The sequence below is a fragment of the Sceloporus undulatus genome, chromosome 9 (genome assembly GCF_019175285.1).
Source record: "Sceloporus undulatus isolate JIND9_A2432 ecotype Alabama chromosome 9, SceUnd_v1.1, whole genome shotgun sequence".
NCBI lineage: Eukaryota > Metazoa > Chordata > Lepidosauria > Squamata > Phrynosomatidae > Sceloporus > Sceloporus undulatus.
Genome location: NC_056530.1, coordinates 35,571,082 through 35,597,761, shown reverse-complemented (window position 1 = coordinate 35,597,761; position 26,680 = coordinate 35,571,082). Strand labels below are relative to the sequence as shown.

At 45.8% G+C, this 26,680-nt stretch overlaps 1 protein-coding gene across 2 annotated transcripts in view; it reads right to left on the bottom strand.

The window, feature by feature from the left end:
- KCNN3 (potassium calcium-activated channel subfamily N member 3) overlaps positions 1-21,908 on the bottom strand; it is a 114,856-nt gene extending 92,948 nt beyond the window's left edge. For both annotated transcript variants that reach the window (XM_042441066.1, XM_042441067.1), the window contains exon 1: positions 21,326-21,908. In XM_042441066.1, coding sequence (XP_042297000.1) covers positions 21,326-21,805 — 480 coding nt within the window. In that variant the 5' untranslated portion in view covers positions 21,806-21,908. The remainder of the gene's footprint in view (positions 1-21,325) is intronic.
- Positions 21,909-26,680: the final 4,772 nt, after the last annotated feature.

Below are 26,680 nucleotides of genomic sequence, written 5' to 3'. Positions count from 1 at the left end.
CTGCAAACCTGCTTTTCCACGTTCTTCCAATCTTCTGTAATTGTTCCAGGTCTTTGTCATTTTCTCTGCTAATAGTACGGGTGTCGTCTGTTTCTTAAAGGGTTGATTTCCTTCCTTCCAACTTTCACGCCTCCAAGTCTAATCTTGCTTTAGGTATGATATGTTCAGCATAAACAGTTATGTGATAAACTGCAACTTTGCCTGACCCCTTTGCAACTTTGAAACCATTCTGTTTTCTCTGTATTAATATCCTGAGTACAAGTTACATATCGGGACAGTCAACGTTGCGGTACAACCGTATCTTTAGAGTAACCATCCCCTAGTTTCAGAGGCAGACTGCCTGTGGTGCTCTTGCTGCAAACAGCAAGGGGACTAGAGAAGGAGTGTACTTAATATTATATGTGGTAATGGTATTGATGTGAGGACCGTTGGCTTAGTGGTCTGAGCGCTGGACAAGAGTCCAAAGCACAATGCGGAAATAATCCAGTTTGGCCACTTTAGCTGCCCTGCTCAGTGCAGGGATTCTGGGAATTGTAGTTTATTGTGGTACCAGAGCTCTCTGACAGAGTAGGCTCAATGTCTCACAAACGACAGTCTGCTACTTCGAATTCTCCAGCATTGAGCCAGGGCACCTTAAAGCAGTCTCAGACTGAATTATTTCTGCATGTGCTGTGCTCTCTTGACACTGGAGACCAGGGTTCAATTTGCAGCTTGGCCATGAAGCCTAGCGGGTGACCTCAACAAGTCAACTGCTCTCACTTCAAGAGAAGGCAATAGAATATATCTGGCCATGAAAACTCCTTGCTAGGTTCTCTTCAGGGTCACCATAAGTTGGAAAAGCTGAAGGTACACAACAAGAATATTTGGAGGACCACATATTCCACCCTCTGTTAAATCAATGGAACTTGGATTAGTGAATTCTTAAGTAAATCCTGTTGTTCAATGAGATTATTATTTTAGAAACCCCATTATAGATTCGCTTTAGGGGGCGACATAAATCAAAAACGACTTGAAAGTACCAACAACAATGGTATTGGAATATGGGAGATTTGTGATAAGGACTGTAACAATTGTTTTAAAAGTTTAAGTTTACTAAGCCAACAAGCAGTTGTTTTAGATCATAGAGTTGGAAGAGACCACAGGGCCATCCAGTCCAACCCCCTTCTGCCATGCAGGAACTCTCAATCAAAGCACCCCGACAGATGGCCATCCAGTCCGTTTTAAAGACTTCCAAAGAAGAAGACTCCACTACACTCCAAGGGAATATCTTCCATGGTCGATCAGCCCTTGCTATCAGGAAGTTCTTCTTAATGTTGAGGTGGAATCTTCTTTTCTGGCGCTTGAATGAATTGCTCTGGTCCTGTTCTCTGGAGCATCAGAAAACAAGCTTGCTCCCTCCTCAATATGGCATCCTTCAAATATTTAAACAGCACTATCATATCACTTCTTAACCTTCTCTTCACCAGGCTAAACATCCCAGCTCCCTGGGTTTTCCTTATAGGGTTCATGGTTTCCAGGCCCTTCACCATTTTAGTTGCCCTCCTTTGGACATGCTTCAGTTTCTCAACATCCTTTTTAATTGTGGTGCCCAGAACTGGTCACAATACAGTATTCCAGAGGGGCCTGACCAGAGCAGAATAGAGTGGGGACTATTACTTCCCTTGATCTAGACACTCTACTTCTATTCATGCAGCCTAAAATGCATTGGCCTTTTTGCTGCCGCATCACACTGAGACTCTTGTCAAACTTGTGGTCTACTTGGACTCCTAGAACCTTTCATACGTAGTTTCATTCAGCCAGGTGTCCCCCATCCTACATCCTATCTATTTTAAGAAGCTTGGAGGGTGAGAGTGGGACTGGGATCTTCTATTAGACTCATAGTGGCAGGATAAATAAACAATAAATACTAAGATAATGTGAGGGCATGGTCTATATCCGCACTGCATAAACAATCCAGTTTGACCCACCACTTAATGCCCATGACTCAATGCTGTGGATTCTAGGAAATGTAGTCCTGTTCCGATTGCCAAAATAAGCTGCTTTGGGTCTCTTTGGAGGTATGCTGTTTAATGATGCATGCATCCAAGAATCCGGAGCTGCACCAAAGCTGCCCTCCAGTGCTTAGGAATGTGAGTGTGGCTTTGGCGCAACCTCCGGACTCTTAGGACCCATGCATCATTTAAATAGCATACCTCCAAAGAGACCCAAAGCAGCTTTATTTTGGCAGTCTGAACAGGCCATAGTTTTGTGTGGCCCAGAGCTCTCTGACAGAGAAAATTAAATGTCTCACAAAACTACAGATCTTAGAATTCCATAGCACTGAGCCCGGCTGTTAAAGTGGGGTCAAACTGGATTATTTCTGCAGTGCGGTTTGCAGCCATGGTTGAACCAAAGAAACCCTGGCCTTCACAGCAGTAAACCATCGTTTTTCTCTTCTTTCTCTGTTTGTGCTGGATGGACATCTCTATTACTGTTATGAAAAGAAAATGCTGGTTTGGGTGTAACTTATTCAATTGTTCCCTCCAGAAAGGTGCCTTTTTTTCTTTCATACCTTGCTGCATCATGCTGCCTTGTATAGTATTTGTTGCAGAGATTACTGTAACCAACTCAACTGGGGATGGGGGATCTCAGGCTACATCCACACTACGAAATATTGGGTTGGCACCACTTTAACTGCCATGGCTTGATGATGCTCGAATTCTGGGAAGTGTTGCTTTGCTCTGGGTGAGGATTCCATAGCATTGAGCCATGGCAATTAAAGCGGTGCCAAACCAATTTTTCTGCAGTGCAAATGCAGCCTCAGGACCAAATCTAGCCTTCCTGGACTTTTCGTCTGGCCCTTTTCCCATCTCAATGGCTGCGCCATCACTCCTGCTTGTTTTTTTAAGCTTTTATTCTGATTTTAAGGGTATCCATACCTCTCCAAAGACTTTGCCACTGGCCCCCTAGCAAGTAAAGCTAAAATATGCTGGTGTTTTGGCCCCGGCCCTTTGTTTTTGGCCACATTGCCTTTGGCATTGGGATGTGGCTCCCGGGATTGTCTCTGCAAATGAATCTGGCCCTCTGGCTAACTGAGGTTTTCCAACAAACCATCCTATAAGGTTTTTTTACATTTCAAGTCCTGGAAAGGCTGTTAGACAGGAGCAGGGAAAGTTTTTTTCTTGCTGGCTCATAAGTGTAGGTTACCAAGAGAACGGTTGCTGGAGGGAAGGTGGCTGTGCTCTCCCTTGCTGGCAATTTTGGGGGGTGGGTCTTGGACATGGTTTAGCTTTGCATTTTTTGCATCAAGTGGGGGTTGGATTACATGACCTCCAGGGTCCCCCAAACATGATGCGTCTGCATTATGCTCAAATTTGAGAAGGAAACGACTGTTGGGTTGGTGCTGCTGGTAACGCAGTGGGTTGGATGAGTGCTTAGCTGTATTTATAATAGACTGAATCAATGTGTTAGGCGAGTATCGCGATGAGTCATTAAAGTCTTCATCGATTGCAGTTGGCGTCTTTTTAATCTGGCAAAGCCTGCATCCAACCCAATACTCTTTATATTGAATTTCCATTCCCTTTGCTGTTGGGGATGGGCTGGCTCTCTTAATCCTTTCATACCGGATGGGAATCATAGGGCTCGAGATTGCTTGACTACAGGCCCCAGCCGCCCCAGGCAGCATAGCCCCATGGTGAGGATTGTTGGAATGTAGTGCCCCAGGATCTGGGAGGCTTCGTAATTCCCACACCTATCTTAATATGGCTGTTGTACTATTACAGAGCACTTGGTGCCACATGGCTCTTCCTCAGCTTGGCACTAATCTGGAAGTGTGGGACTACCACTCCCAACATCCCACCCATTGTAGTGGGGCTGATGTGCCTTGAAGTCTGACCCGTCCCATTAGAAGATGCCTACTATCACCATGCTAGCTTCCAACAGGCTGGCTATCGTCTGGAAGTGTTGGACTATAATTCTTATCAACCCTACTTGCATTGTGTGGTGATGGGAATTATATCCATCCCCAACTGATATACCTGGCAATCCCCCACAGCCTGGTTCCTCTCGGCTGGTGTTGGATTAAAATCAGGGTTCGATTCCCCGCTTGGACATGACACCCATTGGTGACTTTGGGCAAGTCACCACTCTCTCACCTCAGGGGAAGGCACATGCAGACCAACTCTGAGGCAAATCTTGCCACGAAACCCCATGGATAATAATAAATATAAAACAACTTTATTTATATCCCGCCTCTCTGTCAATTACAATCGACATATAAGGTATATTTGCCTTAAGGTTGCCGTAAATCGCAACTAACTTGGAGGACACTTGCAGTTGAACATTAAGAAAAGAAAAATAATAACCACAGATGATTTGCAGTTGAACATTAAAGTAGACCACAAAGACATTGAAATACAGTAGTCCAAGATTTTCCATACTTTGGCTCAGTCATAAATCAGAATGGAGATTGCGGTCAAGAAATCAGAAGAAGACTAGGGCAGCAATGAAGGAACAAGACAAGATCTTGAAGGGTAAAGACTGAATACTGAAGTTGAATACTAAATACTAAATGAATACTAAAGTTACAAATAATCGAATACTAATGGGCCATGCCATCCATCATATTTCCCTTTTCTATGTATGGATGTGAAAGCTGGACAGTGAAGAAAGCTGATAGGAAGAAAATACGTAATCTCATTTGAGGTCTGGTGCTGGAAAGGGGTTCCACGGATACCATGAACTGCTATAAAGACAAATAAATGGGTCCTAGAGTTGATATGGTGTTATGGTTTGAATATTGGACTAGGACACTGGAAGACCAGAGTTCGAATCCATGCTCAGCCATGGAAACTACAGGATTAAGGACTGGGCAAGTCACATACTCTCAGCCTCAGAGAAAGGCAATGGCAAACTCTTTCGAACCCCAGTACCATAAGTAAGAAATGACTTGAAGGCACACAACAAGGAAGAACAAATCAAGCCTGAATGCTTCCCAGAAGCCAGGATGAATAAACCAAGACTGTCTTACTTTGGACATATCATGCAAAGACATAACCACCTAGAAAAGACAATAATGCTTGGTAAGACAGAAGGCAAAAGGAAGCGAGGAGAACCACATTACATATGGATAGATTCAGTCAAGAAAGCCACAGTCCTGAGTTTGCAAGAGCTGAGCAGGGCTGTTGCTGACAGGGTGACTTGGATGTCTCTCATTCATAAGCTTAGCATAAGCCAAAGTCGATTTGATGGCCATTCACAACAGAGCGGTGTGGTGGTTTGTTGTTGGACTATGACCCTGGAGACCAAGGTTCAAATCCCAGCTCAGCCATGTAAACCCACTGGGTGCAAGTCACACTGTCTCAGCCTGAGATGATGGCAAGGGCAAACCCACTCTGAAGAAACGTGCTAAGAAAACCCCATGATAGGTTTGCCTTAGTGTCACCATAAGTCAGGAATGACTTGAAGGCACACAACAACAACAACAACAACAACAACAACAGCAAGCTATTACAGTTGATCACAACTATAAGAACTGCTCAATGTATGGTTCTGGGATGTTACATCTCAAATGAAACAAATCAAAACAAATAAATAAAATAAACACAAAAAGCCTTGAAAACACCCAAGGGTGCCTTTGAGCATGTGCAAACCACATGCGAGGGCAAAGCCACCTTCTCACACATTTGCAGAGCTGAAGGATGTGGGAATTGGGTCTTAGCCGATCGTTCAGAGCACTGAGCATCTCTTGGATTCTTTCTCCTCGCGCGCTTCCCTCTCACCCGAACCAAGCAGAGAAGAAAAGACAGAAATACAGCAGGCAGAAGGTGGCGGGGGGAGAGCGAGACGCAGATATTTTTAGCAATGGACTGGCAAGAGAAGAAAGCAAGGTTCTCCACCCTAACCTTGGGGCCTGTTATTATGTTGCCAGGATCTCACTGTGCCAACTGAAAAAGAGGGCAAAACGCCAACATCCCATTTATGTGTGATTTCGAAGGTGGGAGAAGAGAAGAAGGTGGTGCCCACAATTTTCCCTGGCACCTGGCCGAAGAGCAACCCACTCTTCCTGCCATCCTTCTTAAGGTCCCATCAGGAGGCCCCATGCCAATGGTCCCCTTAGAACCATAGAACCATAGAACTGGAAGAGACCCCAAGGGCCATCCAGTCCAACCCCTTTCTACCATGCAGGGGCTCACAATCAATGCAGCTCCTGTGACAGATGGCTATCCAGACCCTGTTTCAAAGCCTCCAAAGAAGGAGACTCCATTGCACTCCAAGACAGCTTATTCCACTGTCGAACGGCTTTTATTGTCACAAAGTTTTTCCTAATGTTGAAGTGCAATTTCTTTTCCTGGAGCTTGCATCCATTGCTCCATTGTGTCCTATTCTCTGGAGCAACAGAAAACAAGCCTGCTCCCTCCTCAATATGACATCCCTTCAAATGTTTAAACAAGGCTATCATATCACCTCTTAACCTTCTCTTCTCTTCCCTCATCACAGAGAATGCCCTCCCTGCTTTCTAAGTGTATACATGCAAACACACAAAATAGCTGTTACTTATTGAACAGAGGGATGGAAATGGGTGGAAAGGAATAGTGTTTGTTGCTGCCAGATCGTTGCATACCTCCAAGCCATTCCCAACTTATGGCGACACTAAGGCGAATCTATCACAGGGTTTTCTAGGCAAAATTTGTTCAGAGGTTTGCTACTGCCTTCCCCAGAGGCTGAGAGCATGTCACTTGCCCAAAGTCACCCAGTGGGTTTCATGGCCGAGATGGGATTCGAACCTTGGTCTCCAGAGTCACAGAATGGCCTTTTTATATGCTCTGCCGCCTTTTTCTAAGTCACTTTTCAAGCATATCAAACTGACAGTTCTCTCCCTTCCACCATTACAGCAGCACAGTCTGTGATGCAGGTTAGGCTGAGGATGAGTGACTGACCCCAAGGCGCATCTCTTCCCCATCCTAAAAGATAGTTAGCTGAGCGCATGCCAATTGATCCAAACCTCTTATTCGCATCATGGATGAGGAGGGGTTTGAACCCAGGTCTCACAGAATATAAATTAATCACCAGAAGATCAATCAACGGCAACTGGGAAAGCCTCAGGGAATTCTGAATTTCCAACTCGCAACTCTTGAACAATAAAATGACATCTTCTTCCCATATTACGCTGCCAAAAGTAAGAAAGCTGGGACGCATATACAGGAACGGCTTGGTGCGCGTGGAAGGACAGTGACATTCAGATCTGGTATTGAGAACAGGTCCCTGGACTCAGTAGCCTTTCAACAACTGTTCAAAATCTTCTGAATAATTGTAATTAATATAATTATTACTGTTGTTGTTATTTTATTTGTAGTTATGTATTTTCAAGTCATCTCCGACTTATGGCGATCCCCTACAAGAGTTTTCTTGGCCACGTTTCTTCGAAGGAGGTTTGCCATTGCCTTCCTCTGAGGCTGAGACAATGTGATTTACCCACTGGGTTTCTATGGTCAAGCAAAGATTTGAACCCTAGATCCTATTTTGTATTAACACTAGCCCTCTAATTCATTTCTATTCCACATTTTTAACAGTGTTGGTCTTCTTTCCACCAGGATGAAGTGCAAAAAATACATAATTAATCATATGTAGTACATGTGTGTGTTTGTGTCTTCAAGTCGCCTGTTGACTTATGAATTTCATAGGGTTTTCACATGCAAGGTATATTCAGAGGTGCCAGGTCCTTCCTCTGAAATACAGAAGTAATACAATAGTAATAATACAAAATAGACCCCAAAAGCCTATGGTTCGCTGCCTTGCTCTAACCACACCATCTTCCACATTATTGCATGAGTGCTTAGGTGGTTTTGAACACAGGTCTTCTAGGCTCTGGTCTTACCAAGGGATCTTCCAAACTACTCAGTTATAGCACTATGATTCCACTTTAACTGCCATGGCAACATCCTACAGAATCCTGGGTTCTGCTATTTGGGTTAGCACTGGAGCCCTATGACTGAGAATCCTAAAGTACACACTGTATATACTTATGCAAAGTCTACAAATTTAGGTCAAAAAATTGCCCCCCCCCCCAAAAAAAAATAGCCTGAATTGTCTTATTCATAGGTCAATGTGAGTATTGTATCTTAACTCTTATTTAAAAGAAGGAACCATCTCCTGATGAAAAGCAAGAGTATAATATGTGAATGTGAAGCAGCAACCTCCTCTACTCTCTCATCCATCCAGTCTTAAGAGTAAGCACAAAGAGTTACGTCTGATGCAATTTTATACGTTCTTTGACATTGTTTTGCTTTGCTTTGTCCTTTAGATCCTTTGCTATATGCCCCTAAATTTTATCCTCGACTTATCCACAGGTAATATCAAAATCCCTAATTTTGGCCCAAAAACCTGCCCTTGACTTCTATATGAGGTAGACATATAGTCGAGTATATACTATACTATACTATACTATACTATATACTACAGTGGTACCCCGGGTTACGAATATAATTCGTTCCGCAGCGCCGTTCGTAACCCGAAAGATTTCGCAACCCGAAAAAGCCATAGCCGCTAACGCCGAAAGCCGCGATTTCGTGCGAAAAAGCGCCGAAAAGCACCAAATTTTTTTTCGTAAGCCGGAAAAAAAAACGTAACCCGAAACAGTTTTTTCCTATTTAATTTTTTCGTATCCCGGAAATTTCGTAACGCGGTGATTTCGTATCCCGGGGTACCACTGTATAGAGGACTCTATATACTATAGAGTCCCAGTCTCAAGATTTCATGGGATGCTGCCATGGCAGTTAAAATGAAATACAGAACTATGGCCTGTTACAGACTGCCAAAATAAAGCTGCTTGGGGTCTCTTTGGAGGTATGCTGTTTAAATGATGCATGCATCCTAAGAATCCGGAAGCTGCACCAAAGCTGCCCTCCAGTGCTTAGGAATGGAGTGTGGCTTTGGCGCAACCTCTGGACTCTTAGGACCCATGCATCATTTAAACAGCATACTTCCAAAGAGACCTAAAGCAGCTTTATTTTGGCAGTCTGGAACAGGCCTATGACAGTATATGTGTGTGTGTGTGTAGGCCATGATTTATTTTTAAAGATTAAGTGTGTTTAGTAAGTATGGAAGAGTGATGGTAGTGAATAACCTAAGCAGGGACATAGCCAAGGGAGGGGGGTTCTTGGGGTCCGGACCCCCCCTTCCGTTAGATAAAATGAATGGTGTGTGCTGCTGCGCCGCCATACCCAAGCCCCATTATAATGGTGGCACTTAGTTTGGACCCCCCCTTCCCAAAATCCTGGCTACGTCCCTGACCTAAGAGAAGATGGAAGAGTGAATAAGTGGAAGAAAGGAGAGAAAAGAGAGAAAGTGAGGATTAGGTGAGGAGGAAAGAGAAAAAATGGATAAGTGGAATGATAAGGAAGAAAGATTAGAAGGAAAAGGATGGGAAGAAATTGAGGGGAAGAGTAGAAGGAGAGAAAGGAAAGGTATGGACGGAGAAGAGAAGAAGGAAATAGCCAGGATGGAAAGGTGAGAATCAGAAAGAGAATACAGGAAAAGCGTAGTAAAGAAGGATGGAAGAAATGAAAATGGAGAGTAAGATGTATAAGGAATGAAAGTACTGTAGTAGATAATGTTGTCTAAGATTGCTATATGGTTAATCTGCTGCTTACTTTGTTTTTATTGTATACTAGTTAGTATTATTTTAGAGGTATTTTAATCATGTAATGTTGTTGTTGTTGCTTCAGATTGTATGCCACTTGGCAGGCTTTTATTCTTTTTCCCCTCTTATTTTTTTTGACCCTTGCTATGAAAAGCACTGCGCAAACTTTACAGCACTCTATAAATAAATGTCAATAATAATAATAATAATAATAATAATAATACAAAAGTATGAAAATATTTGTTTGGGTTTTAAGCCCGAGGGCAGGGAACCGTCTAATTAAAAATAACAATTGTAAGCCGCTCTAATAGCCTTTAGGGCTGAAGGGCAGGGTATAAACACCATAATAAATAAAAATAAAAGTGTTAATTGTATAGTATTATATTGTATGTAATTTTGAAGAAAGATATTACAAAATCCACCCCCAAAAAATCAGGAAGCCTTGCAATGTGGGAATGCAGCAGGTGTATCACAGATATATCTAAAGGTATCTCAAGTGTATCTAAAGCAGATATGGGAATTATGTGCCTTTTAGGCCACATGTGGACCATCCAGTGTGGCATCATCCGGCGGAGCTCTGGTGCCACAACAAACTACAACCCCCAGAATCCCACATCCTTGAGCCATGGCAGTTAAAGTGGTGTCAAACCAGATTACATCTGCAGTGTAGATGCAGCCAGTGTTGTTTTTCCCAAACTGAAATTTCCCAAATTTTGAGAGTAACGGGTATGTGAAGCCAGCAGGAAAAATGAAACCCTCGGTGGCTTTCCACTTCTCAACTGAGAGAGTCTACCTCTGCAACGTCTGCCACTGTGCCCAAGTTGACTGGGGATGGTGGGTATTGTAATAAGATACATCAAGAAGGAATGAGAGGTTACACTACCCATCATCCCCAGGCAGCATGGGCACAGTTGGCAGACGCTGCAGCTTGAAACAAGTGAAAGGCTCCACTTTGGAAGGAGGCTGTCCTAGAGCCATACTGAGTTAATGGGAATTAGAGTCCCAACTAGCTCTCCCCAGCCTGAATTTAAAGGTTGCATATGGCCAAAAACAAGGGATGAAGGGAAGAAATGGTGATTTTGGGGAATGATGGACAAATATGATGGATGAACGGAGCTAAACAGGAGACTGGTTATACTAATATCACCGGAGTTGGCCCGTAAATAATTAAATATTGCGTGTGGGTGTCTAAAAAGGCAGCTGCCAGAAATAGAAAGTTGTTTTGATTTATTTATGTAATTTATATTCCAACTTGCTCCCAATCTGGGCTCACAACTCAAATTAAAGCCAAACGCAGGTAAAACAACAAGGCAGTACGAAAACGGAAACCCAATAATGCAAGCAAATTAACACATCTAAAGCAGTTTTTCATGTGCAACGGCAAAAATATTAATGCCACACATTTCAAACCATGTTCCGTAATCAGGGAACGAACATTCAAAATACATTCGAAGGCCTGGCAAATCAGAAAGGTGCTCAAGGCCCATAACAACAATGATCCAACAGTATTTGGAGGATCACATCATTATCATCTCTGCATTAAATGAATGGGAACTTGGGTTAGTGAACTTTTAGGTAAATCCTATTGAGTCAGTGGGATGATGATGATGATGATGATGATGATGATCGTCATCATCCCATTTTTTTATTATTACGTAATTTATTTTATTGTTATATTTTATTTATTTATTTGATCCAGTAGCTTATAACTCTACTTAGAATGGACTATTGATTTAGGCCTTTATTTTTAACCTATCAAACTACAAATATAAATACTGTAATTATCATGTTGATTATAAAAACATTTGTTTTCCTGGGTTGTTTTTTTATGAACTGATAACGCAACACATTGCTATTTCATTTCTTCTTGTAAAAATAAAGAGTTATAAAAAAAAGAACTGAATTTAGTGTTTACCTTCCATATTTAATAAACAAACAAACTCTTATCTGCTGTTCTTCATCCTTTGGGGAATCTTGCAACCCATTCTGATCACGGTGCAAAGAAAAGGAACAAAGACAGCAGCTAACATCCGTAAAACATAAATGAAAGTTTACGGCAAATTACAACATGCGGGGTGAATTTTAACAATCTTTCCAGCTGGTATTGAACAGATGGTACCCTAAACACTGAGCTTTGGGGATATATATATATATATATATATATATATATAATATTTAAATCCATGCAACACTGCTTCTAGCAGGTATGTAGGCTCTGTATTAAGTAGTGGAGCATTTTAAAAATACACACACATGTGCGCACATGGATACATACACATGCACACACCTGTTGGAGGCACACAAATGAGAAAGTCACAACTCTAAGAGTAGAATCAAGAGAAATGGAAGTCTAATCCAGATTAAAGATACACAACTAAACAATTTTGGAGCGCTATACAGAGAGAAAACTAGGAGAGATGAATTTGATGATACAGTTAAAACAGAAGCTCATCCACAAAGCAAAAGTACAAGGTCTTTTTTAGACGCCAGTACAGGATATTTAGATCAATGTATTAGAATTTGGTCAGGCCCCACCTGAAATACTGTGTCCAGTTCTGGGCACCACAATTCAAAAAGGACATTGAGAAACTGGAGCGTGTCCAAAGGAGGGCGACTAAAATGGTGAAGGGTCTGGAAATCTATGAGGAACGGCTTAGGGAGCTGGGTATGTTTAGCTGGGAGAAGAGAAGGTTAAGAGTTGATATGATAGCCCTGTTTAAATACTTGAAGGGATGTCATACTGAGGAGGGAGCAAGCTTGTTTTCTGCTGTTCCAGAGAATAGGACACAATGGAGCAATGGATGCAAGCTCCAGGAAAAATGGTTTCCACCTCAACATTAGGAGGCACTTCCTGACAGTAAGAGCTGGTTGACAGTGAAACATGTTTCCTCGGAGTGCAGTGGAGGTTTTTAAGCAGAGGCTGGATGGCCATCTGTTGGGGATGCTTTCATTGAGAGTTCCTGCATGGCAGAAGGGGTTTGGACTGGATGGGCCTTGCAGTCTCTTCCAACTCTACGATTCTATGATTCTGACAGCCCACACGATGCAGTGATTTAAGCATTTGACTTAAAATCTGGAGATCAAGGTTCAAATGCCCGCTCAGGTATGGAAATCCACTGGGTGACCTTTGTCGAGTCACCTTCTCTCAGCCTCAGAGGACGACAATGGCAAACTTTCCCTGAACGAATCTGGTCAAGGAAACCCTTGGACAGGTTAGCCTTAGGGCTGCTGTAAGCCAGGAGACAACTTGGACACACATGACAAAAACAAGACCTATTCAATCAATCGGAATTTGGTATATTTAAACTTGTGTTGTTATTATTATTATTATTATTATTATTATTATTATTATTATATATTATTGTTATTATTTTCCCGCCTTTTCGTGGGGATTGAGGCAGGATTACAACAGTAAGTCCCATGGTTTTACTGTTTACATTAGCAAAGGACTAGTAAGTGGATTTAGGTTAGTATGTCCAAGAAAGTAGTTACACCTAGATTTCTGGGACAGTTCAGTTCTCCAGAACCATGTATTATTGGAGATGCAACACAGGAACAATCTTACAACAATTCAAAGAGACAGCTGTGTTATTATTATTAATATTTCATGTATTTATATCCCGCCTTCTTCCCAATACAGTGACTCAAGGCGGCTTAGTTTAGCCCAAAAAGACTTACAGGAATCCAGCAACACCTTTCAGACTAACTGGAACCGAGTCCAAAAAAGCTTACGCCAGAAATACCTTCTTCCCGTTTAATCTCAAAGGTACTCCTGAATTCTTTTATGTCTTGTGAAATCCTTACATTTCAGCCACTTGCCATCGACATCTTTTTTTTCTTCCCCTCTTTAACAAACAAAAAACGGCTTTAAAAACATTCCTACAAACCTATTGGGATTTTTTTCTTAACCATTGGAGAACTTTCTTTTCCCATTAATGTCATGTACTGGGAAGAAAAACATGTCACACTGTTTCTCAGCAAAACTGTAATGCGGTGAAGTGGAAGTGACATCCTCCGCTAGACATTTCGGGGAAATCGAAATGTCTTCCACAGGACTCTGGGATTCTGAATGAGGTTTGGAAGCAGAAAAAGTGCCTATTCAGCCTAATCTGAACCTCAGCTTTAACTTAATGGTGGTTTCGATAGCAATGGACAGATGGAGCCGCTCTGGGTTCTAGTCCGAACTTTAAAAGAGCAGGCCAACATGTTTGACCCTATCCTCAAAATAGGCTCAGCTCCTTCACACTTTGGACTAAAACTGGACCATCATTATTATTATTATTAATGAAAGCTTCTCCCATATCAATGAGTCAATCCCCCCCCCCTAAAAAAAGACATCAGCATGAGGTTTTGAAAGAAGGAAGTGTTGTTTGACTCCAGTGCCCATCATCCCTGGCCGCTGATCTTTCTAGCTAGGGCAAGTCTAGTCTGGTATATGATGTTAAACTACAACATCCAGCATTCCCAGTAGACAAGGTAATAGGGATTGTGGTCCAAAAACCTGCAAAGCCTTGGTTTGAGAGCCACTGCATTATGTTGTCCATTCATTCATTCCCCGAGCAAAGGAAGGGTGATGGGCCACCAGATCTACATGGTCCCCTAGAAGCAGCTGGACCACAGCTGCCATCAGTTAGGGCTGATGGGAACTGGAGTTTGACAGCTGTACGATCCCAGAGCTCTGTAACTTTCCAGTGGTGTACCTAATATATTTGACCTGGGCTTTTAATACCCCACCACCATCTCTTTTCAACAACCTTTTCTGGGTCTGGTGGAGCTGCTGGCTGGGCAGAAAAGGAAAGTGACCCCTTTTCCTGCCTGGTCAGCAAAGCTGTCAGACCCAAATGGCAGCCCCTTCCCACCAGTACACTGGGTGACACTCTCTCTGGGGTGTCACCCGGAGCAATCTGTACCCCCCAGTAACACCCCTGTAACTTACACCCTATAGATGGCCTTTACCTAGAATAGACCTCAACCCCTACCATGCACCATCAGTGGGGTGCTGAATGCAGGTTTTATTCCAAGAAGAGCTATCTGGAGGTCTATTTCCCTTCCCAGCTGGTTTACAAGTCAGAATGAAACCTGGAACAAATTCACCAGATGTCAGTGCCCCACCAAATCTACATCCTTCCTGCCCTCCAAGCTAAGGAAATTGGGCCTTCTGCAAGCCATTGGCGAGGTTTAAATTGAACTTCCATGTTTTAAGGCGCTGTACTAGTACTGTATGCCTGGAGCCCAAAGGTAAAACAGAAGGGAATGTCCTAGGCTGGGGCAGGACTTTGCAGAAGCTTACCATGGGAAGAAACAGAATTCTGGGTTAGCAGAACTCTGAATACAACCCAGGTTTCCTTATATACTCTGTAGTGGTTTCCATCCTTGGGTCTCCATATGGTGCTAGACTGCAACACCCAGCATTCCCAGTACACAAGGTAATAGTAACTGTAGTCCAAAAACCCGCAAAGCCTAGGTTTGAGAGCCATTATATTATGTTGTCCATTCATTCACTTCCTGAGTAAATGAGGAATGATGGGCGAGCAGATATACTTACTCCACCAGAAGTAGTTGGACTACAGCTTCCATCAGCTCTATAGCCAAAGGTGAAGGATGATGGGTGTTGCAATAATAACTGCAGAGATACACACTGCCCATGCTTGAAAGGGGGGGAGGTTCATTCCAGGTCAAGGTATTCAGATGCATGTATTCTGTGGGTAGCTAAAGCAAAACCACCATGATCAGAGGCAGTCTACCTTTGGGGAGGATGCTAGCTTCTGGTTTGTCTTCACTAGGCCAATTTCGCTCCATATTTATATGCTATCTCTATTTGCTTTTCCCTCTTCCTCTCTACATTGTCTTCCCCACTTCATCTTGCCTCCATTTATAGATTCTTTGCGGCAGGGAGTTCCCTTTTTTGCTTAAACTATCCCACAGTATCATAAAGTATAAACAATTGTTGAATCCGACTTGACAGCACATAAAAAATATTATTACTAATTATTACCGTTAGTATCATTACAATTATTAATTGCCTTTTCTTTGACACAGGGGCATCAGGAGAGCACATGAGAGACACCCACACCATCCCTTTAGCCAGCCTTCCCTGACCCACCTTTCTGGATGGGCAGACTACAACTCCCATTATGCCAGTAGTCCATCCCAATGAAAGGACACTGAGTTGAGGAAAGGCTGCCCTGAATGCCCCAAAAACACTGATTGTGACACATAAAGACATGGATGGAGGTGAACATGCACCATGACCTTTGGAACTCCCTGCCACATCGGAGGCACAAAGGGTAGTGGGCTCAGATGGGGAGCAGACAGAAGCATCCAGCATAGCCCTGACTGGCTGCAGTTGCTAATTTCACGGTACATCCATATAATATACAACCTACCCTTTGAGGACACAGATGTGAGTCACTGTCATCACTTCAGACCTCAAGCAAGGGTCAATATAGATCAGAAGAGATGCTGAGCTAAGTGACCCCTCAGAAATGCCCCTAACTCCACTCCATCATCCCTAATAAGTAAGGTGAGCCACTGCAGCAAAAAATGGGGAAATATATAGGTTTTCCCATGATCAAGGGTGCACCTGGATAAGGCCTGGAGAGGCTACACTTCATCCCCACAAGAAACATTTTAAACCCCTGGAGAAATGTGATGGGGCCTAGGGTTACAGAGAAAATAACCCCTGAAGGAGTCAAAAAAGGCAGCTTATGCTAAAAGCAAGGAAAGCCTTGGGGAACATCGGAAAGGGGGTTCTGGGAATTCCAGATTCAAAGGAAGGACTGGCAATCTGGCAACTACTTGATCCAGGGGTACAGAATGGGGAAAAGGTTCCTTCTCAGCTGCCTATGCCTTCCCCACCCTATAAATCCACTAGTTGACTGGAGCCTTAAAACTGCTGCTCTCCCCCTTCCCCAAATACAGTGGGCCCTTGGTATCCACTGGGGTTGGGTTCCAGGACCCTCCATGGATATCAAAATCCATGGACACTCAAGTCCCTGTAAGTACAATGGCAGAGTAAAATGCCGTCCCTTACATAAAGTGGCAAAAATCAAGGTTTGCTTGTTGGAATTTATATTTTTAAAAAAATGTTTTGCAAGCCACGGGTAAAGAAAATCCCTGGATATGCAGAGCTGGCTTAAACACCTTCCAAAATCCAGCCATCAGGCAACTGTTTGGCAGTGAAATATACTCCCTCAGAGTGGGGTGGAGTCTCCTTGCTTGGAGGTCTTTAAACAGAGGCTGGATGGTCATTTGTCGGGGATGCTTTGATTGAGAATTCCTGCATGACAGAATGGGGTTGGACTGGATGGCCCTTGTGGTCTCTTCCAACACTACGATTCTATGATATTGGAGTATCACTCTGATATGGAGCATGGATGAGGTCTCTTTTGCATCTAAGAAGGGGGCAAAATGCTCTCTCTATATGTAAATCTCTGGGTTTTTTAAAACTGTTTTCCAAGCTTGAATCAAACATCATCATCTTCATCTTTTCCATATACACCACCCAAAATTCTCAGAGAGAAAAAAGGGTGTGCGCTAACAAGAGGGAAGAATGGTGTGAAGAGAAGCCCACCACCCACCCTCTCTCTCCCTCCACATCATCTTCAATTTTGGCGGGGGGGGGGCAGAGGTAGAAAAAAGCAATGTGATGATCAGCCCCACCCTGATGTTTCTTCCTTACTTCCCTCCAGTGTCCAAGCCCCAAGCAGTGTCCAAGCTTTCACCAACCACCTGTAGCCCTCCCATATGGCACAATTTGGGAAGGGGGTGTCCAAAATGAGCATCAAAATGAGCCAATGGACCAGCAGCAGTCCTTCTTAGGGCCCCCAAGCATGGCCCTTAAAGCCCATCAAAACCTTGTTTATTGGGACAGGGAGTGTCATCTGGGTGCAGGGACAAAACGAGATGCCTTTCCCCCCTCGCCTTTCCTTGTTATCCTTTAAGGCCACCTCCACTCTCAGATGGGGAGGGGGGATCAGTCAAATGAATGGGTTGTTGTTGTGGGTAACTGCCTTCAAGTCAGCCCCGACACACAGTGATTCTATGGATGAGACATCTCCAACCCTACTGTCCTCAACCTCTCTGCTCAGGTGCTGCAGGCTGAGGCCCATGGCATCCTTGAGTCTTGCCCTCTGACATTACGTTTTCCTCTCTTTCTACACCTTCCACCTTTCCTAGCATCACTGTCTTTTACTACTGAGCCCTGCTTTCTCATGAAGTGACCAAAGTATGAAAGCCTCAGTTTGGTCACCGTGGCTTCCAGGGAAAGTCCAGGCTTCATCTGTTCTAGGACCCATTTGTTTGTCTTTTGGGTCATCCACAGGATCCTCAGCACTCTTCTCCAAAACAGTTTATTTTCTTCTGTCTTCTTTCTTCCCTGCCCAGCTCTCACATCCGTACAGGATGATGGGGAATGCAATGGCTTAGGCAATTTTAACTTTAGTGCTCAGTTGTATATCTTTACATTTTAGGATCTTGTCTAGTTCTTTCATGGGGGGGAAAACACCTCCATGTGCACAACTTGGATGCTGGTGGAATGCACTGAGAAGGAAGATCTCCCTTCTTTGCTCATAGAATCATAGAGTTAGAAGATACCTCAAGGGCATCCAGTTCGACCCCATTCTGCCATGCAGGAAATCTCAATCAAAGCATGCCCAGCAGATGGCCATCCAGCCTCTGCTTAAAGACCTCCAACGAAGGAGACTCCACCACAATCTCCAAAGGAGTGTGTTCCACTGTCGAACAGCCCTTACTGTCAGGACGTTCCTCCTAATGTTGAGTTGGAATCTCTTTTCCTGGAGCTTGCATCCATTGCTCTGGGTCCTGTTCTCTGGAGCAGCAGAAAACAAGCTTGCTCCATCCTCAATATGACATCCCTTCAAATATTTAAACAGGGCTATCATATCACCTCTTAACCTTCTCTTCTCCAGGCTAAACATCCCCAGCTCCCCAAGTCATTCCTAATAGGACATGGTTTCCAGACCCGTCACCATTTTAGTCGCCCTCCTTTGGACACGCTCCAGTTTCTCAATGTCCTTTTTAAATTGTGGTGCCCAGAACTGGACACAATATTCCAGGTGGGGCCTGACCAAAGCAGAATAGAGTGGCACCATTACTTCCCTTGATCTAGACACAATACTTCTATTGATGCCGCCTAAAATTGCATTGGCCTTTTTAACTGCCGCATTGCACTGTTCTCAACAGTTATTATGCAAAGGGAACTTGTAGCACCTTTGAGGTTGGCAAAAAGTAAGAAGCTGGGAGCAGGGGACTCTCCACTTCACCACATGCATCTGAGGAAGTAGCCTCAAGTCTATGAAAGCTCATGCTCCCAGCTTCCTTTCAGCCAGTCTCAAATCTATGCATCTGTTGAAGTAGACTTAAGCCTATGAAAGCCTTGCAGCACCTTTGAGACTACCTGAAAGAGAGAATTTGGTAGCATGAGCCTTGATAAGACAAGAGCCTACTTCCTCAAACACATTTGTTGGAGTGAAAAGGCCAGGGGCTCATCTGTATTGCAGTCTCTGTGTGGAAATGTCCACAGGAATGCAAAGCTTTGTGGAGATGAGGTGACAAAGTCAGTTTTATCAGTCGGTCCCCGGGGAACAAGGCAAGCCAAGGTCAGATGATAACTCCAACAAACCAAACTGAACTTCTCACCTCATCTCTACACCCATAAAGCTTTGCATTGTTATGGGCATCCTCACACACAGACCGTTACATAGGTCTGTCCGTGGACTTTCCACTCCATCAAATGCATCTGAGGAAGTTGGCTCAAGTCTATGAAAGCTCATGCTGCCAATGTCTATCTTTCAGTTAGTCTCAAAGGTTCTGCCAAGCTTTCGTAGACCTGAGCCTGACTGAAAGAAAGAAGCTGGGAGCATAAGCTTTCCTAGACTTGAGCCTGTTTCCTCAGATGCATGGATTTGAATTCTCCAGGATCTTAGTGGAGGGGAAAACTCAGGGACAGACTCCAGTAAATGCATCTGAGGAGGACAGAGGCTCAAGTCTACAAAAGCTCAGGGTACCAACTTCTCTTTTTCATTGCTTCTCCAAAGTGCTGCAAGATCCCTTTGCATACTAATTCTCCACACTAACAGGGCTATCCCTTTGACTGCCTCCTTTCATTCAGCTCCAAAGGTGCTGCAAGATCCCTTTGCATGCAGATTTCCCACACTAACTTGCTATCCCTCTGACTTCTTACTTGCACTCATCAGTCTCAAAGATACTACAAGAGCCCTTCTCCAGACTAAGAGGGATATATGTCTTTAATACTCCTTTCTTGCGTTCAGTCTCAAAGCTGCTCTAAAGAATCCCTTTGCAGACGGATTCTCCATACTATCAGGGCGATCCCTTGGACTTCTTTCTTCAGTTAGTGATATAAGATCCCTTTGACTACAGATTTTGCCTTGGACTATCTCTTGGACGTCTTCCTCTCAGTCAGTCTCAGAAGGTGATCCAAGATTCCTCTGCCTAACTTGCAATGCCTTGGACTTGCTTCCTTTTGCTGAGTCTCAAAAGCTGCTCCAAGATCCCTTTGCAGACCATTCCCTATGTTAACAGGGCTCTGGCTGCATTCACTGGGGGGGGAAGGGGGGGCATCCCTTTGGAAATGGCTATGGAATCCTGGGAATTGTCATTGGCTGTGGGCCACAACAGATGACAATTCGCAGGACTCCACAGTGGTCTCCAAATGGATGGTTTCTCCAAGGTGGATGCATCATAGAGCTGGAAGAGACCCCAAGAAGGGGCATCCAGTCCAACCTCAGTCTGCCATGCAGGAACTCTCAATCAAAGCATCCCTGACAGATGGCCATCCAGCCTCGGTTTAAAGACCTCCATGGAGGAAGACTCCTGAGGAGAATGTCTTCCACTGTCGAACAGCCCTTACTGTCAGCAGGCATCCATTGTTTAGTGTTCTAGTCTCTGGAGCAGCAGAAAACAAGCTTGCTCCATCCTCACCCCTCAAATACTGAAACAGGGCGATCATATCACCTCTTAACCGTCTCTATTCCAGGCTAAACATCCCCAGCTCCCTAAGCTTCTCATAAGGCATGGTTTCCAGACCCTTCACCATTTGGGTTGCCCTCCTCTGGACTTGCTCTATCTCAGTGGTGCCCAAACTGTGCCCTTGACGGAGATTTTGGACCCCAGCTCCCAGAATCCCCGACTACTGGCCAACTTGGCTGAGGCTTCTGGGAGCTGGAGTCCCAAAGTCCCTTAAGAAGAGCAGAGTTCGGGGACCACTGAGGGATGGAGCCTGTTAGGCGCCCCTTCCATTACTTGGGCTCCTTTAAAGAGAGATTGTGAACTTGATCTCCCAGAAAGCCTGAGCCGTACTGGCCAATAGCCTGGCATTCTGGGAGTTGCAGTCCCCAAAAATCCTTTGGAGAGCAGAGTTTCGGGACCACGAATAACTTGGGCTGCAGCCACAGTGGAACGATGGCCCCGTTGTGGCCCTGCTTTAACTCTTTGTCTGGCTCAAGGCTATGGAATTCTGGGACACATTGGAGTTTGTTGTGGGGGAGGGGGCAGAGCGGACCCTGGCTCCAAAGGCTATGGAACTCTGGGACCCTGGCTCAACAGGGAGTCCTGGGAGTTAGCCCCACAACCAACTCCCAGAATGCCATAGCCTGGAGCCAGACGGCGGGTTCAACGCGGGGCCAAAGCAGGCTGCAGGGCCTTTGTGGTCGGGGTTGTGCTTGCCTTGGAGTAGAGCCCCCAGGAGAGCTCGGTCTCGATGACCATGACCACGATGCCGAACATGCCGAAGATGAGGGCGTAGTCGCTGAGGCGCTTCCGCTTCTCGAAGAGGGCGCGGCGGTGGCCCAGGCGGTAGCCGATGTTCTGGGTCTTGCGCTTGGCGGGGGGCCCCTTGGCCAAGGCGGGCGAGGAGCCGGGCGCCAGACCCACCGAGACCCCGCCTGACGCTCCTGGTGGTGCCCCTGCCGCTGCCGCTAAGGGGCCGGCTGCCTTGGCCGTGTTGCCCAGCGGGTGGAGCAGCATCCCTTGCGGGGAATGGTTGTCCTCCCGGGAGATGACGATCTCCGGCGGGGCTCCGGAGGAGGGGCAGGGCCCCGCGGGGGCTCCTTCGTGGCCCTCGGCCGAGTCCAAGAGGTTCCTTCGGGAGGCGCTGAGGCGGCTGAGGGGCTTCATGACGCCGCCGGTGTACTTGCAGGAGCTCATGGCGATCTCGGTGAAGGGGTTGCTGTCCCGCCGGTGGGCCAGAGGGCTGGCCTGGCGGTGCTTCACCCCGCGCTCCGCTCCTCCGCTGCTGGAGCTGGGCGAGTGGCCCCCAGCAGCCTCCGCTCCGTTGGCGCCGGAGGAAAGGCGGAGGGCGCCGGAGACAGGGACCCTCGCCGGCACCGACAGCCGGGGCTCCTCCCGCGGAGCCTCCCCTTCCGCGGCGGCGGCTTCCCCGGAGCTCTCCATCCTCTCCTCCCGAGGCTCTTGGGTTGCCCCTGCCCCGGCTTCAAGGGGCAGGGGCAGCGTCCAAGCCCCCAGCCGCCTCCGCCGCCGGAGAGGCTCCAGCCCCAGCCGCCCGCCGCCTGCGAATGAGAAGCAGCCGCCCAGCAGCAGCAGCAGCAGCCGCCACCTGCCGCCCAGGAGCCCGCCGCCTCCCATTGGACGGGAGCCCGGTGACGTCATCCAGCCCCCACCCCACCCCCCCCCCCCGCACGCCGCCCCCTCCCCAAAGGAGGAGCTCACTGCGCCTGTGCGCCCCAGAGGCAGCTGGGAGGGGGAGTCCCTCGCCAAGAGACCCCACCCCAACCCTCCCCAGCCCTCCTCAGTCAGTGGTCCTCCTCCCGCCAAGAAGAGCAACAGGTCAGGCAGGAGGCAGAGAAGGAGGCTCTCCGCAGATGCTACAACCAAGGACCACAGTCTCAATGCATCCCAATGAGCAAATGTTCCCATGGTACCCTCTGGGCTACATTGAGAATAGAGGCCCATAGGGAGACATTGGGAATACAGTATTGGCCTATAGAATACATTGGGAATATTTGCCTATAGGGAAACATTGGGAATATTATCCATAGGGAGACATTGGGAATAGTTGCCCATAGGGAGACATTGAGAATGTTTGTTCATAGGGAAACATTGTGATTATTAGCCCTGAAGGATACATTGAGAATAGTTGCCCATCGTAGAGGAATACTTGCCCATAGCAAGGAATCATTGGAGAATGCCTGGCCATAGAGTACCATAGGAGCATACTTGCCCATAGGGAATACTTGCCCATAAATAGAGCATCTTAGAGGAATCCTTGCCCATAGGGAAGCATAGGGTCATTAGCCCCACCAGCACCATCACACACACTCCCATATACACCACCCCCTCCCCAAAAGCGAGCTGTGGCTGTGTGCCTCAGAGGAACCTGGGAGTGGTAGTCCCCTTGAGGAGGGGGGGTCTCTGGATTTCTTTAGCCCACCCACCCACCCACCCACCAACCCACCCATCCAGACACAGACACTGGCTCACTCTCAAGGCAGGAGCTCAGCAGGTGAAGCGCTCTCTCCTTCTCTCTGAGAGAGTCCCCACATAAAGGGAGCCTCCTTCCACTCCAGCTCCACTTTGGGGGGAGAAGAAGGGGATGGAGTCTGCTTTCTCAAAGGCACAGGGGTCCCCCTCCCCCTGAAAGACAGAAGCTGAGAGCATGGACTTTAGTAGACTTGAGTCTGTTTATTCAGATGCATGGAGCTCCTGGAAATGCTGGCTGTGTCGTCCAAAGAGCCTGATGATGATGATGATGATGATGATGCAAAGAGACCTTCATAGAATCACAGAATCATAAGAGTTGGAAGAAACCCCAAGGGCCGTCCAGTCCAACCCTATTCTGCCATGCAGGAACTCTCAAAGCATCCCCGAGGGGCTATATATCACCTCTTAACCTTCTCTTCTCCAGGCTAAACATCCCCAGTTCCCTAAGTCGTTCCTCATAGGGCTTCATGGTTTCCAGACCCTTCACTATTTTAGTCGCCTTCCTTTGGACACGCTCCAGTTTCTCAAGGTCCTTTTTGAATTGTGGTGCACCTTGAAGCACCTTCTGAGACTGAGATTCACTGAAAGACAGAAGCTGAGAGCATGAGCTTTCCTAGACTTGAGTCTTAGATGCATGGAGCTCCTAGGAGCTTCTGACTGATAGACTGTGTAGTCCAAAGAGCCCAATGATATGATGATGCAAAAAGACCTTGTAGTCCCTTTTGAGACGATTCACTGGAAGAAAGAAGCTGAGAGTGTGAGCTTTCCTAGGCTGAAGAGTCTACTTTCTTAGAGGCATAGAGCTCCTGGACCTGTTGGGTGATGGGCTCTGTAGTCCAAAGACGTCTCGGTTGATGATGATGATGGTGGTGATGGTGATGATGATGCGAAGAGACCTTGTAGCCCCTTTTGAGACCTGTTGGGTGATGAGCTCTGTAGTCCAAAGAGGTCTCGGTCGATGATGATGATGGCGGTGGTGGTGATGATGATGCAAAGAGACCTTGTAGCCCCTTTTGAAACTGAGATTCACTGAAAGACAGAAGCTGAGAGCATGAGCTTTCCTAGACATGAGTCTGTTTCCTCAGAGGCATGGAACTCCTGGACATGCTGGAGCTTCTGACTGATGGACTGTGTAGTCCTTTTGAGAAGAGGGCAGTGTTGACTGGCAACCCTGAGCCGCAGGGCTCCATTATGCTGCATTTGCCTTCAGACCCCACTTGAAATAATTAAAGAGGGGGGAAAACTCTCATAAACACTCGAGGTTAAACCTTGTAGGTTGAGGAGGGTGACTTGGGTAGCAAGCCTTCAAAAGAGTACAAGAAATTGAGCGGCCAGTGCACCTACCGAAGAGGAAAATTGAACTGGCTGGCAGAGGCAAAGTGTGTTAAATGGAGCTCCTGCTGGTGGGAGTGCAATAGACAGAATATCTAAGTGTTCCTGATCATTACCCATCAAATGAACGAAGTTATGTTTAGTCATAGGCAAGAACCAATAGTCAGTGCTGTTTGCTTTATCCCTCTGTCTCCCCTCCTGATGTGCCCCCAGGCTTAAGGGTAGATTTGCAGACAGAGCTTCACTGCATTCTAATATGGCTTTTTAATTTCACGTCTCTTTAGTCAACTGGGCCATCAAACGTGAGGACAGCGGGGCTTCCATCTCCTCTTGCCCTGGGATGAATGCTTTTCCGCATTGATAAAGTTACGCTTTGCCTTTGGGACAGTTGGGAAAATTCCAGGTGTTGGACTGGGAGCTCTAGGTTGAGCCTTTTGGGGGTCCTAAATAAATAAATGAGTCCAGTGGCAGTTGGTGGCGTTCAGATCAGTGGAGCAGTGAATCCATTTCAGGGTTCAGTTGGTTAGGACACCCAAAAGGCTCAGTGGAAACTACAACCTAGAGTTCCCAGTCCAACCACCTGTGGGAGAAATTTTGGTCCACCAGAGCTTTTGGACTGCATTGCTCATAATCCCGTACAATTGATTCTGCTGTCTGGAGCTTCTGGATCTGGATGCCAAACATTTTGAGGACCACACTGAGTAGAGGGTTAGACTCAGTGCCCCATTCCAACTCTAGGATTCTGTGTGCTTTGAAGGGTGAGGAACCTGTGCCCCTCCCAAAATATTACTGGAACTGTAGCTTCCATCATCTATCATGCTAGCTAGGGCTGATGGGACTGGCAGTCCAAAAACATCTGTGACACGTGCTCCCCGTGTCTCTTGTAAAAGGAGCTGACTGTTTGGTCTAGGGGAGGGAAGGATGGAAAGATGATAGATAAATGGATGGATGGATGGATGGATGGATGGATAAATGGATGGATGGATAGATGGATGGATGGATGGATGGATGGATGGATGGATGGATGGAAAGATAGACAACCCACACCACAATTCACTTCCCCTTGCTTTAATTACGCTGTGATGGCACCAACCCCATAAACATAAGCTTAGAGAAACCTCAAAGTCTGAAAGAGTTAATAAAATGTTTAGAAAGGAAAAGCAAGAAGAGAAAGGAATTAGAAAACAGCAGTGCAAGTGCTGATCATACAAAGAGGCCAGAGAATTCTGACTGGTGTTTCCAGTGGCAGAAATGGAATTGGAAATGGAGTTCTTGAAAGTGAAAGAATTGGCATGGCACTCTGGAATCGGGAGCAGTCCATAGGGCACAACACTGTATTTACTTTATGATGAGCTTAAGAAAGAAGCAAATGTGTTGGGATGCATCTGGTAGCAAGCCAGTAATAACTCAGGGACAGGGCCAAGATTACAGAACTGCTTCCTCTTCGAGAAAGGCGCTTCCCTCTCTCTCTTCTAGCGAAATGAAAGCCTTGGTTTGTTCTTCTCCGCTGAACCCGGGTGGTTTGTTTTAATAACTTTCTTACTCTTGTGGTTTGCTTGTGTTTGTTCCTGTTCTTCCTACCTCTCAGTTCTTAACTGCTTTTTTATGGCTGTGGTCTGGTCTACTTTATTTATATTATCTTTGAAGACTTGGAGGACTGTGTTGCAATGCAGGATAGATTCGAAAGAGAAAATAACCAGTGAACCAGGACATCTATTTCTGTTTAGAGGCTTAGTTCTTCAACTGCAATATCAAGTTGGTCGTCTCTTTCCTTATCAGTTTTCTGTAAGATTCAGTCAAGGATAACAGAATCATAGAGTTGGAAGAGACTCCAAAGGCATCCAGTCCAACCCCATTCTGCCATGCAGGAACTCTCAATCAAAGCATCCCTGACAGATGGCCATCCAGCCTCTGTTTAAAGACCTCCAAGGAAGGAGACTCCACTACCCTCCGAGGAAGGAGTGTGTTCCACTGTCGAACAGCCCTTACTGTCAGGAAGTTCCTCCTAATGTTGAGCTGGAATCTCTTTTCCTGGAGCTTGCATCCATTGCTCCACTGTGTCCTGTTCTCTGGGGCTCCCTAAGGCGTTCCTCATAGGGCTTCATGGTTTCCAGACCCTTCACCATTTTGGTTCCCCTCCTTTGGACACACTCGTTTCTCAATGTCCTTTTTAAATTGTGGTGCCCAGAACTGGACACAGGATTCCAGGTGGGGCCTGACCAAAGCAGAATATAGTGGCACTATTACTCC